At 36.6% G+C, this 14,949-nt stretch overlaps 1 protein-coding gene across 1 annotated transcript in view; it reads right to left on the bottom strand.

Moving 5' to 3' along the window:
- The window catches only part of ank1b (ankyrin 1, erythrocytic b), a 72,673-nt gene that overhangs the window by 43,516 nt on the left and 14,208 nt on the right, over positions 1–14,949 (bottom strand). The window contains exon 2 of the mRNA XM_041969862.1: positions 326–427. Coding sequence (XP_041825796.1) covers positions 326–427 — 102 coding nt within the window. The remainder of the gene's footprint in view (positions 1–325; positions 428–14,949) is intronic.

Below are 14,949 nucleotides of genomic sequence, written 5' to 3'. Positions count from 1 at the left end.
CAAGTTATAATATCAGCAGCAGGCATAGATTAAAAATTGAATATGACTGGCAGAAAGATATTAAAGATGTGTTTTTTTCTGATTGTAAAAAGCAGAAAAAGTTTTTTTCCTTTAGTGCAATTTAGAGCTAATTTTAGGTATCAAAGTGTAAGCTGTTATTTTAGTTAAGTGCGGTGAATACTAATTAAACAACATAATTGATTTTGACATGATTCATGAATTAATTTGCTCTTTCATTGATTGAAATCTGTGTGTGGCATCATTTTAACTCCCACTGACAGATTTCTGCATTGCCATTTTAGTAAAATGGCTGAAACTGTCATACTTGATTAGAGGTGTTGATATCAATTCCATTCTTGATGTGATCCAGAGCCTTGTCCAGGTTGCCTGAACGAGCTGCACGTAGAAAGCTGGTGGCTGCATCGGCCTGCAATGAATACAGAAGAGAGACCTGTTGGTACAAATCAACAAACCGATTCATTCTAAACATACAAACTTTTTCTACTAATATCAATAAATGAAAACCATACAAATAAAGCCAAAAGTTTACAAGATGTTACACTAAAAGCCCCAGTTAAACTACAAATATCAGTCCATTATAGTGATAAAAACTGCTTTAAGGCAAGTCACAAGGCAGCATTCAAGAAATATGATGCTACTGTACATTCACTGGTTTTCATCTCCATTTGTAAAAAAAAAAAAAATGTCAGACTCCTTACAGCCAGGTTCTGCCCACACTAAAAGTTTGGCAAGCTTTCATAGAACACTCTGCTGCAAGCTCCACTGTCTGTCTGATCTCAGGCAGGAAAGCTCCTGTGGTTTGTTTGTCAGTGTTTGTACGCCCACTTCTGAATTCATTCATTGGCCAACAGTGTAGTGCAACTGACCTGAGAATTAGACGTTTACAATGCCCTGAAGAGGAGGCAACGCAGTCCGTACTGTATTCTTTACCCTCTTTCCACCCCTTTCATAAGTAAAATTATGAATCAATGTGAGCTGTTATTCCCAAGTGGTTTAATTATACTGAATTGCTGAAAGATATGCTTGCCCTTTTCAAATGACATACACTTCTCTTTTCTCACAGCTTTTATTCAAGGTTCAAGACTCATGTGTGCTGATGGATGGGGAAGCAGGGTTTTCTTCCTGAGAAATATACACTCCATTCAATTTTATCTAGCAGAGAAATTTGATTATCTTTTTTGTTCTTTCAACAACCTGCACAAAACTGTTTTGCAATACCTTCCAGAAAAAGTAGTGGAAAGTGAATGAAAGAACCATTTTTTTTTTTTTAGTTATAGTGATATGAAATATTGTGAATCAGTTTTGGTAAAGACTTTTCTGAGGACAACACAGACTTATTTGTAGGCAACCATCTGCTGTTTTACTAGTAAATGAAGCTTTGATATGATTATCATGATCGAAAAATCATAAAACATATTTCCATTCAACTCAATGAAACCAAAGCAGTCTCACACCAGAAAGCAGCTTTGAAAATACTTTTTCAGACTGTGTTGGGGCTTTGTGAGTGCACATCTACATGTTGCAGCATTTTGTTGCCACTTGGGGGCACTGTCAGAAAAATGTGGAGCAATCTAAGCTGTGGGCTGTGGTATTTTAGCTTTTCTTTGCTGTTGAGAAGACAGAGGACAAAGATTTGCTTCATGGAGACTGAAACCAAGCACTAAATACTAGAGGTTGTCCAGTGTTTTTTTTTCTGTCTTCACCATTGCTATTTATCGTTTTTGGTGCTTTGTCCTCTTTGTTGAAATTGGTTGCTGTTTGCCTTTAGCCTACTTTAAATAAATCAGCGTGTGAAACCTTATTTATGCATTTTTATGTGCATAACTTGGTATGTTTGAAACATCAGGCATCATTGCCCACATACCATGCATCCTTTCTGTTGACATGGTTGTCAGGCAACACATCCACTAGAGGGCAGTGCAGAGTTCAGAGTTCGCTTCTAAGTTCCAACATCAGTTTCATAGCAAACAGTTTGATGGTGGAGGAGATTGTGATAATGTAATTCTTAGAAAAAGCGATTAAAAAGAGCCAGAGGAGTAGACGGCCATGGTCTGTGTGGCCACTGAATACGTTTCAACTTCTTGTTCCTTTTTTGTTTTACTGGTCATACATGAGCTACAGTGATTAACACTGCCCTTGTGGAGGTACTGCTCTGTTTGCTGCATCAAAGTATGCATCTACAAGCTCTCTCAAAATGGACTGAAAGATGCATGTAAGGATGGAAAAGACGTACAGAAAGTTCCATCCGTATGCATATGAACATTCAACTTAGCCTCACATAAAACATAACTGTTTCATAGCTAAATGTGTGAACTTAAAACACTTTGCTCCATTGTCAGATGGCTACTTCTGAAATAGGCAAAACTAAAATTTCTTACTTTTCAAGGCTCCAAAATTGTAATGTATCAACATCTGCCTTTGCAATTATAACCTGCCTAGATTCTGAATTATTTGATAAAAATTATATCACACAACTGTGGCAGGTTTAGAAAATACCTATGAAGTTATAATAGAGCATGTATAGTGGTGTTACATCACAGACTACTGAACCAGAGAACCAGTTATGATTCCCCTCAGACACTGTCAACCGGTATTTTTCTAATTTCATGCCACTTACAATCGGTTGGGGTTAAATCTTAAATATATGGTCCTAGTTTTGCATCTGTTGCATGAATGCTGTCCTGTAATAAAACAGGAGGCAAGTAAAACTAACAGAAAAATCACATTTCATTATGGTTTTCTAAAGTAGGCCAAAATTTAGTGGCGTATTTAAACACTACCATTGCCAGTGCTGTTTAGTAGGCCTCTTACATGATTCACTGCCACCAGCTGTATATCTAAGACCAACACCACAACAGTACTGTCGCCACAAATGATTTTAAACCAAATGCAACAGAAGAAGTAAATATTTTAAAGGTTTTTTTTTTAGCAGCAGAGACAAGCATGAGCAGCTAATATAAGTAATCTAATGAAAATAATATTATTTCAATTATCAGACTGAAATTCCGTCTCAAACTCCTTACAAAGGTACTGAAGTTAAAGAAATTTCACAATCCTGGCAGCTCTATTACACATTGCAAGTAAAAAATAATACAACATACTGTAAATGTAGTGGCCAGCTGACAGTCATAATTATCCTTTTTTCTTCTGCTCTACTTTTTTTATGCATCCCAACAGTCTGAAAAGCACCATTATTCAGATTCTGCTTTCTTTTCTGTGAACACAAGAGCTACAGAAGACAATACTTTGCATGGAAGAACTAAGAGACAGGACTTCAAACAGGAAGTGGCAGTGATAAGAGCCTTCCCACTTAACAATCCACAGTGTTGGTACTGTTTATAATGTAGCTGACAGACACCTCACCAGTCTCTTATGATCTATTTTTAGCCAATGGGAAACCAGAAAGAAAAGTTATTACACTTGTGCAATAGGAGCTTAATATATTTATCGTAACCATGTGTGGTAATTTGAGAAAAATGAGAAACAATATAATGTAAGCTCATGTTGTAGCTTTTGAAGTACTCTGCTAAATACATTTATGTTATTTCTTTCATTGTACAGCCAACACCCATTTTAAATGTCGCATTTTCAAATTCCACTTTGATGTTTCTCTCCCGCTTTGTTATGCCGCTTTCATGAGATGTAGTATTTTACTGATCACAGTTGCCACCTGACTCCACACCACTGCCTCACGAGCCTCCTTCCTTTTTGCATTCATCATGTACAACATGCATTTGTTGGTAAGTATTTATTGAGGTCTGGTCTGTGATCACAGGTGCAGGAAATTAGAAATTCAAACCAACCTCCAGAAACTAAAAAAGTGAGTTTGTGTTTCTGTTGCTATCAGACTGGAATCCATTTTCTTTCTTGTTCTACACCCATCTCTGCCTCTCTGCTCCCTGCATCCATCCTTTCATTCCTCTGCTCTTAAGCTTTATTTGCAGTCATCTTGTCTGTTATGCCAAGTAATCAAATTACCAATACCCCTCTCTTTGCACTATTCACTGTATAAAAGCTCTCAACTTCTAATCTGCCTGTAACTGAATCAAACTCTCTTTCACTTGCACACTGTACCATATTTTTCACATTTGATGCTTATATATCTCTAACTAATGGCATAATGTGTCCTAGGTTCAGCCAAAGTACCTCAAGCAGCTCTGGTAATTAAGAACTTCCTTTGAAGAAGACAGAAAATAAGTTAACTGAATATTAAGCAAATTCAAAGTCTGTGAATGAGTATAACCAACTGCTCTGTAGCTATCATTTTAAGAATAAATGTACCAATAAAGGTCCAGTGTAAAGGATGTAGTAACATTTAAAGGTATGAATTAAAAATGACAAACTACCCACATAATTTTCTTCTGGAATTTTAAAGATATTGACTTGCTCAGTAGTAACATGAAACAAAAACACATATAAAGAGAAAAGCATTGTTGGTAAGTCTGAATTTTAAATGCTTTGTAAAATGAACATATCCACACCACAATCCACATTTCACCCCTTTACTCTGCAAAAACTGAAAAATAATCAGTGAATCAGTCCCAGAAGTCAGTGTTTAGAATAACATTTCATTAAATTTTTATTTGAAACCTCTACTGTGTGCAGCAGAAAAACTTAATATAGTCTATCATCAGAATACAGATAAGATTTATTGCTCATTTAGAAAAAGTCCTAAAATAACATTTTTGCAATTATTCAAGTAACCCCTCTGGAGCTGATGGCCAGATGCAAGGATTTAATACAAGCATCTTATAAACTCTTCTACCGTAGAGCCATAATCCTGAAGCTTTGAAATAAACCTTTAAGCGGCCCCCAGTACTGATCTGATAAAAAAGTCAGGGATAAACAACATGAGACTGAAACACAATACACAGGACAAAAAACATAATGGCAGAGACACAACAGAAAAGGCCACATGTACATGACATTAATTTAAACAAGGCAGAGTAACATATAACCCCTGAAATAATGAACATGGAGAAGAAATAGACAAATCAGTACTGTCCAGCTGGAACTGCAACACAATTATCAACAGTAGAAAAAGGACAAACAAACAAACAACAAATAAATAAACTACAAGAAAAATGGTTAATGACCAAGGACTCACAAGAATCAGCCTTGTGCAAAAATCCTTACAGTGTACATGTACATCAATATACTGTATAAAGTAACTGTTTATTGAAACAATGTCAGCATGTATTGATTAAGTGTGTTTGAAATTCAAATTTGTTCGAGTAACAAATTAAGGAAAAACACTTTATTCAAAATTTGTAAACATATCTGCTTAAAAAATGAAAAAAAAAGAAAAGAAAAAGTCTTATACTTAAAATAAATATAATAATGCATACAAACATATACTGTCAAACATGTACTTTTGTACTTTATAATTATGTTTCAGACTTCCTGCCATGACTAACTGCAAAACACATTAGGATGTTATTTCCCTTTTAACCCACAGAAAATGGAAATCTAACCAAACATTTTAGCAAAAAACAGACAACACCAAAAAGTCTAGCATCTTCTATGCCAAAAATAAATAAATAAAAATAAATAAATAAAGACTTGATAAAATCTGGACAAGACACAGAACTCGTAAAATACAACAGCAAAAGTTCCACAGCATGCAAATGTGGAAATTTGCTCCACACAGAAAAGTATCTTTGCTAGAAAATACTCTTTATAGTTTCTATTGCAAGCAATGCAATCAATGTGAGAAAGGGAATGAACAGAATAAATAATAAATGAGTCATTAAGCCTGTAGAGCCTGACTTATGAAATGGAGAAAAGAAAAAATAAACTTATTTGAACTTTATATGTGACATATTTTTTTTTACAAATATTTGTATAAACACTGAAGGCAAAAATCTTGAAAATGACTCCAAGGATTTTTGACTGCTGAACGTCAATACAGCTACTGTCAAACTATATACATCAGAATATGATAATGTGCATGGATAAAAGATCTCATAAACTGATATATCAAATAAGATAAATTTGGCGTTGAAGGTTTAGGAGTAGAAGATGGTTACATGGTGCATCAGGATGGTGTAGCCTAATGTTGTGATATGCTAAATAGCATTGTCTTCTCAAATCTTGGCCGTGATCTTTCTGTGTGGAGTTTGTATGTTCTCTCTTGATATTCTGACTTCCCTTCTTTAGGTAGAATAATGATCCTAAACTGACACTAAGAGTGAATGCGAGCTGGCATGATTGTTTATCACTGTATTGACCCTGTAATGACCTTGTGACCTATCCAGGGGGTACCCTATCGCCTGTTAACAACTGGGATTGACTCCAGCCCCATGTGACCCTCAATTGGATTAAGCGGGTATAGAAAATGGATAGATGTATACATAAGTCTATATTTAACATCTGCTGCATGTGATGGATTCAATAATTGCTGCTGTCAGATAATGGCACTGAAAATTTCAACAGCATCCAGAGGAGGATATTAGCTTCTAGCTGTACACCCCCCAGATACAGGCATTCAAACTGAATATCACAAACTCTATGTCCCGGATGAATTTGAGGATTTTTTGCTCTGAGGGGCTCCTCTGACAGAAGTCATTGGCAGAATGCTGAATATGGGGACTTACTGTCATGACAGCTTCTGTCACTTCTGATTTTGAAACGAGTTCTTGTGTCACTTCATGTTGAGACTTCTTTCCAGAGTTCAACATCTCATCATCTTTTGCAACCTGTTACTTTATTCAATATACATGTTTACTGAGTTTAACTTTCAACATTTTTTAATGCTAAAAGAAACCCATATATTGTACAGATTTTACTTATAATTTCAACACAAACCAAACTCTATTTCAAAGTGAGTCATGGAGACATAAACAGTTCATCTCTTCACAATTTGCTGGTAGCATAGCTGGTAGAGACCGAGCTGAAGCAGGATAATTCTGGGTCTTTGATGAAAAATACTGGCGAACAGCAACTGATAGCAGCTCTTTGTCACTGAGAGAATGAACAAGAAAATCATTCACATAATGATGAAAAATACAAATGATGACAAATTACCATTAAACACACAAACACACATGCAACCTAAAGTTAAAAATAGCTGCATTGACGCCACAGTATGTTAGTGTTGGCACCAACAGGGAGGGAGATGGATCACAGTAATGAACCCTCATGGGTTTTAGCAAAGACCCACTTCTACCACAGAAGACAGATTCCCAAGCACGCTCACATGCATATAATAGGGGCAGACACAAATACAGTACAGAGTCCCATAGAGGAAGGTAGATTCAAACATATAGTCATAGCACACATGATTCTCAGGGTTTGACAGCGGAAAAACAAACAAAAAAAACAACAACAAAAAAACAGCTCAAGCCTTAATTTCTGCTGCATTTCAAAATGACAACAAACAAAAAACTGATTTACATAGATCCTATATGTCAACCATACTCCTTACATATTTTAAGCTATTTAGGTTTTGTACAAAATTTTAAGCATTAATAAAATAATTTAGTGAATTTATAAAAGTGAAACTACCTCCACATCTGGAGGTGTCATTGTTCCTTTTTGGTCTGAATAGGATGAAGCTCTGCTGCAATGCTCAATTTGCAGCAGGTTGAGGAAGCCCACATGGACATCTGAGGTCACCCCAGATCTGTGTTCCTGTTTCCTGAGTTTCAGTAGTTTGACATCCACACAGATTGGTATGCTCTACAACAAATCAAGTGAGTGGACAAGTCCTAGAAGTCACAACAAATTTCCTTGTACGCTTGTGCACAATTGTCAGCACAGAACCTGGCACGCACCCTCCGGTGCTGAAATTTACATCATGCACACCCCACTGGAAGCACAAAATATAAAACCCCTGTAAGATAGCAGCTTTCATCAGAACTGGTGGTGCCTGAGGTTATGTAGAAGGACAATCAATAAACAGTATTTAAGAATGTCTTGTTCAATACAGATACTGTAAATACTGCAGTTGAAATAGAAACAGAACTCCTCTATTTTCCATCACTCCCTTCAAATTTTATAACTGATATTTGTCTGTAAGAGACAAGCTGATAAATGAAAAAACAAAAGAACATCAGATGAAACTCAGCAAATAAGTAAAGTCAGTTATTTGTAGGGTATTGTGTTAGTGTCTAACAAAGTTGCCAAACAATTTTTAAGACCATTTTCCTTGAGTAATATATCTCATTTCAAGGGCAATGCAAAATGCAAATGATTTCTTTATGTTACTCTGAATGACTTTATAACATCATCTGACAAGATAAGTGTCTTAATTAAACTGTTTGCAAATTAAAGAGTTATTTTTAATGATATGCAAATTGGGTTTGTAGCGTCAGTTTATTATTGTGGCACCATAATTCCATATTCCTATCCAGGAAATAAGAGAAGAGAGTGCCAATGACTGGCAAGATGAAGTAGCTGAACTAAAAATGAAAAAAATCAATAGTCTACAGTCTGGGAGCTGACCCAGTCCTGATGGATAGATGGTAGGAGTGTCCGAAAATGAGATGAGATGAGTGCAAAATACATGCAAGTTTCTGCATTTATACAGTAATAATAAATAACTTAGAGATGTATCCCTTAGCAGGAGTGGAGTCACATGTGTGAGGCTACACATACAGGAAATATGACTGAAAGCAAAACATGAGATTTGTTGGGCATGACTGCAAAGATATTAAAACAAACAATCATCAGTTAATAATAGTAATACAGTCAGACAGATATCATCTATAGTATTAATATCTGAAGCACCCAGACTACACAGACAGATCATTTAGTTATGACTAAGTACTTATAAACAAGATGCAAGGTAAGCTAACATGCAAAGTCACCTGACAGCCGTTGACTGAATTACATTAAAATATGCTTTAAGACATCAATCTTTAAATAAAAGGTTAGCTATGCCAAACATGAGCTTGCTTAGATAAAAAGAAAGAAACATCTGAGATGATAGCGCTGATAACATTTGATATGGGAGATCATATTCTCTCAGTACAGTTCAGTTTTGCAGGTGACCTTTTATAGGTGTTCTATAGCTAGCACATTGACATACTGTATGTGTGTGTGTGTGGTAAACTAAGTGTACAGTGACCCAGAGAGTCATTAAAATGGCCCAGAAGATCATTGGCTGCCCTCTCCCCACTCTGGAAGAACTGCATAGATCCCACTGCCTCAAAAAAGCTCAGAATATTAATAAAGCCCTTTCCCATCCTGGTCACTCCCTGTTTGAACTGTTGCCATCCGGTAGAAGATATAAGTCCATCAAAATAAGGACAAATAGATTCAGAAACAGATTCTACCCAATAATAATAATCACACACACACACACAAACACACACACACACACACACACACACACACACACACACACACACACACACACACACACACACACACACACACACACACACAAACAAAAACAAAAAACAAAATATAATATATAATATATATGCTCATGGTGTAATATGGGAAAATGCAATTTGGCTGACACACTTTGTCTGGCTGTGTGCTTGGCTGTTGTTTTCATATATTTTAACACTATCTTCTTTAGCTAGTTTTCAATGGCTTTTTATGCATTTACTGGTTTGCATTTTATTTCTGTTGTACTCATTACTATGACAATTAAGGATATCTGGACTCTGATTCTATTCTACAGAACAACGCATTTTTGTAATATCTATTAAACAAATGCTAAAAGCAGAATTTGGCCCAAATTATTCTAACGAAGCTTCATTTAACAAAAGGGTACTCATCAACAGCTGATCTGGTCTTCATCTTAACAATGAATAACATTTCAAGACTGAATAAAAGACAAATAACTTGTTACGATAAATGTCTTCTGCAGCACAAAAAAGTCCTTCTCTCCCCAAAATGCATCCAAAAGAGAATCTTCCTGTTGTCTCTGTGCTAAAACGGAGCTTCTGCAATATTTATAGCCCCTGTCAGCCCACTGCTTCTGCAGGCCATGGCAGTCAAAGCATGAATTTCCTTAGATGTATTTATTTATTTTTATACTATTGTCTAAATGTATGCTCATGACACGCAATCACAGAAACACAAAGGTTGCATACTGACACTGAGAGCATGGTTGATGCTATCATATGCACAAATATATAAAAGCAATTAAGAAGGACATATAATCAGATAAGGAGCAAAAATGTGCAAATATATACAGATTTTGTACATAAGCACATGGGTAATATTGCAAAACATCACTACAGCCATTACTGGTATTTAGGGAATTATCCTAGGATGCTACCCATAAGCTACTATTTTATTGATGATGGTTGCCTTTGTATCTGATATTCTAATATATGTCCATCAATGATGTTTTATTATATAAACATGTGTTATGAAATTATCGAGTTGATGGAGAATGAGGGTGCTATGGACACTTTAACATACCCACAGTTTCTAATGGCTTGTGAGTGTAGGTCACCACTCTACCATTTGTTTTTACTGCTCAAGAAAAAGGCAAAAAGTTAAACACTAATCTTAAAAATAAATGCTGGTAACTATGATAAACTAAATTATTTACTATTCTTCTTCTTTACTTTCTCATGGTACATGTTTAATCTCTAATCTAAAGTGACAGATGCATATCCTGTGTTTTCTGTGAAACATTTGAACAACAGGAGAAATTTCTGTTCAGGTAACATATATGCATTTTCATCTTTAGCTTGCAGCTCTACCTCGTCCTGCCTCTCCATAATTTCCAGTTCTCTCTTTACAACTCCATTACTGTTAAGAGCATTTCTCCCTTCAGCACCAAGAAGAGGGCAGAGACAGTAAAATGTATTAAAATGACAGAGTAAAGCAGCATCCAACTTCTGGATGAAAGGAACTTCATTTTCTCAGCTACACGGTATGTTCAGTCATTTCTTGTCATTCCTCTTTGAGCCACTGTTTCTCCCTACCTAAGTGCTTTTATTTCTCTTGCAGCTTTATAAAGCCCACTCCTCCAATCTGCCTCCTCTCTCTCTCTTTTCATATTATTTCAATATTTATGAGCACTGCAGAAATGCTACTGGCAAAGCATGCTGGGTAAAGCTGTGTCTCAGAGTCTGCTCATTACGTCATCACTCTGTGCTGTCATGCTGGGCTCTGTTTCACTTTCTCCACCAAAGTCAAGATTCCTGCCAGTACAACTGATACCTTAAAAAAATACTTTTTTAATGTCATGATCTAATTGGAGCTTTGCTTGCCAGGCTCCTGACTGTGTATACCAGGGCCTGGCAATTGCACTCATGCTGCTCACCTGTTTCTAATGGTTTTTAAGTCTCCTCTTTTCACTCCTCCAGTGCCAGATTGTCTGCTACCATTTCCCCAGCGATCCAGCATCTTCACCCCAGAGTGTATGACCTTGTTCTTCTGCCTCATACTTGCCCCTTGGATTTGTTTTGGACTTCTGCCTTCATGCTGATGACCTTTGCCTGCCTGCTGTGACATTACCTCCTTGCCTAACCAAAGACAAGTCTTGTAAGTCAGGATTATTTGCTCTCTGATATACTAAACATCGCTGGCACCAACATTACTGTATTGAATTATTGTCTGAATCGCTTGTTAACCTGCTCTGCAGTTCTCTGGACTAAGTCACACTCTTTGTCACCAGGTTTAACACCGTCATCTTTGTTTCCCCTCAGTGAACCATCTAACCACTTGCCTCCCATCTTAGGCTCGCCTCATCCTCTGTTGGACTTCACCTCTAGGAAACCAGTGTACTCATTACTCACCATTGTAAGTAAAACTTTAAACTTGTCCTTGTGGGCTTTCCTTTTTCTCCTAATAAAAACTTTCTCAAGGCTTTATCAAAGGCTTTTGTTTCTGCTTCCTTTTCCCTTCCAATATTACAGAAGCAAATGGTTCCTATTTTTGTTCATTTTACTTGTGCCTGTTTGTGACAGGTCAGGTGTTTTCCATGGCATTCAGTCATGGTACTCCGTTTGGTTCAGTATGCAGTGCATGGAAAAGGCTGAGCCTACCACTCCAGAGTTTCAAGTTGACCTCAAGATGTTTAGATATCATCAAGCTTCCGACTTCTTTTGTGAGTGTCACTTCTTGGAAACAGTTAAAAAGTTTTAAGACTGTAAAAATTCTCCCTTCAAACAGGGATTTCTAGGTCTTTGCTGATTGACTGGTAACATTTGAAATCCATCCATCCATTCTCAGACTGGCTATACCTGCTTATTCCAATGCAGGGTAACAGGTGGAACTGGAGTCTTTCCATTGGTAAGTTTGCATTTATTTCTGATGATAGTCTAAAGATGCTTTATTAGAATTTAAGGATTCCAATCAGTCTTACTGGGATTGTAAATAAGTCCATTTCTCCACAACTTGATTAATTAGACCTTTACTGTTTCTGCTATAACAGACATATCTACACAGATATGGGGTCTATGACCTCTGTACAAAAACAATACAAGATAAAAACGGACCAAGAGACAGCAGTGAATATAGAGATAGCTGACTTTTAGAAACACACCACAGACTAAAAACAGACTGGGACATCTGGTATCGCTGACTTTTTTAGTAGAGAACAAGTGCTTGTTCAGACATTCTTTTCCTCTTAATAATGTGCTGAGATGCTTTAAGTTAATTATTTATAACAAGAATAACTGTCCTTGGTGCAAAGCTGTCTGTGATTGCCCAATCAACATTGGGAGCTTAATGTTATGAAAAAGGCACCACATCCATGATTAAGGAGTTGATTTCAGCTGATTCTGCTTCACTTTTCCCCAGAACTTGATAAAGTCTCATATTAAACACATTTTCAGTGCGAGTGCAGTTCAGTTCAGATTTTTTTTTTTTTTTTTTGCTGGTAAAACCACTACATGCTAAGTGCCATCTTGAACACTTCATTTTTTTCTTTGACATTTTGGGAAACACAGGTTTTTGTGTTCTGGCAGAATAGGAGTCCATAAATATTGAGCTACAGCCAGAAGCTTACTACTGCATGTTTTCTTGGCACAACAACTAAACAGACATTAAAAATCATGACTTCTTACCAGAGAAGGAACATACTGAAATTACAAGATGCCAGTGCATCACAAGCATTTCTGTTTAATGCCAAAGCCAAACCTTTAGAAAGTGTAGAAAGTAGTTATAAGACTGAGGAAAACAGTGTTGTGGATGGATCTTGATCTCAGGTTTTCTACATGAAGGATGACACCTCCTCAGTTCTCTCTTTCCTTCTCATATGTGTTTGTGGACAAAATGGACATTCTTGAACATCTATATAGCCATGCAGAAAGATATAAGTTGCACGTCTGTATGAATAAAAAAAATATTAGAATCTGATCTTTAAACAATTCCAGATCAAATATTTTGGGGGGAAAAAACCTTCTAAATGTTTAGTTTGGTTGACTTAAGCTACTTTAGACAGTTAAGAAGCAAACTCAGCTACACATAAATAGCACGTTAAGACACACAAAAACAGTAAAAACAGAAAAGGGGAAGCAGTTTAAAAAAAGACGACAGGAGGCAAAAGAGGAGACAGAGAAACTGGCCCCACTGTGTCTGAAAGTCATGTGTGCATCATTAATGTAAAACACTCAACTGCACATGTCCAGTGATTGCAATACGTCTCACCAGGCCAATATACAATCTCTATGACAGGAAGCAGTCAGAAAAGGGAGGGATGGGATTGATTAATGGGGAGGAGAAGGGAACCAGGAAAGATGCGTAAAGAAAGGATGGTAAAGAAAAAGAAAAAGGCAGACCTAAAGGAGGAAAAGGTAAAGTCAAAACAGTAAACAACAGCATGGAAAAAGTAAAAAAAAAAAAAAAAAAAACCTACTCAAATGCTTTTGGGTTTAGCATATGAATGCTACAGTAGCCATCATTTTATCAAAAGATAAACATTACTTGTCTGACTGAAGCCTGGGACTTGTCACAAATAAATAACTTCAGGGACAGCTCAAAAATATGTTTTTGGTGACAAAAAATGTTGCCGTGTTTTGACTGAAAAGCCAAATTAGAGACACAGAAAAATAGAGGTCAGGTGCAAAAGAGAAAGCTGGGGAGACATGTGACAAAAGACACGTGTTGGAGCATCCCATCTGTATGTGATGAGAGAAATAGAATAATGAATCCCCGGTGAGAGATCTTCATTTTGGTTGCAGTGCCTTGACAGAGAGAAGTCAGGGGTCATGGTCAGATACAGAGCAGCATCTCTAGAGGCTGAAGAGTCTAGCTTAAAGAAACTGATGCAAAGTCACTGATTTCATTATAACATGACCTAAAGGTGCATTTGCTTAATCATTGCAGCTCTCTGGTTCAACACTTTAGACACAAGTCAGTTTAATCTCAAATGGGTACAACCTGTATAAACATCCCTGACATAAAGAACAGCATGTCTACAGTTCATCAGTACATTCATTTATGAATGCGTGCCCACATAAATTCAAAACTGAGTTTCAAAAAAAAAAACAAAAAAAAGATAAACACACTGTAACACAACCACACAGCTAAATATCCACATCCCTTTTAAATTCCCACCCATAGGAAATGAAATCTTTTCTCTGCTTTTCTTGTTTCCTGTAGAAAATACATTGTTGTAATGCTGCTTTTCACTTAAGCTCCCCATCCTCCCCCATCAATCTGTCAAATGCTCATTTTGAAGCCACCTCAGGCCAAGACTAAGGTCAATGCCTTTGCCTTTGGGCTTTGGCACATCTTGTCATCAGATATTTTATTGTAACATGAAAAAAAAAAATCACAGCTTCACAGTCACACTTTTATTCCAGATAGTGTGCCCTGTTATCTTTCCCTATTTTGGAGTAGGGGCACTTTTTATTATAAAGATGTGGAAAAACTGTGATATTTAACTCATGTAACATTTACTGTGTCTGTATTACTTTTTCCTTGTTTTCACAGATTCAAAACTAAAAGTCTGCATAGGACAACAGAACATGTCTACTGCCATGTATGTAGCATCAAATACTTAAACCT

The sequence above is a fragment of the Melanotaenia boesemani genome, chromosome 19 (genome assembly GCF_017639745.1).
Source record: "Melanotaenia boesemani isolate fMelBoe1 chromosome 19, fMelBoe1.pri, whole genome shotgun sequence".
NCBI lineage: Eukaryota > Metazoa > Chordata > Actinopteri > Atheriniformes > Melanotaeniidae > Melanotaenia > Melanotaenia boesemani.
The sequence above is the reverse complement of the archived record's forward strand: the minus strand, read 5'-3'. Positions and strand labels throughout refer to the sequence as shown.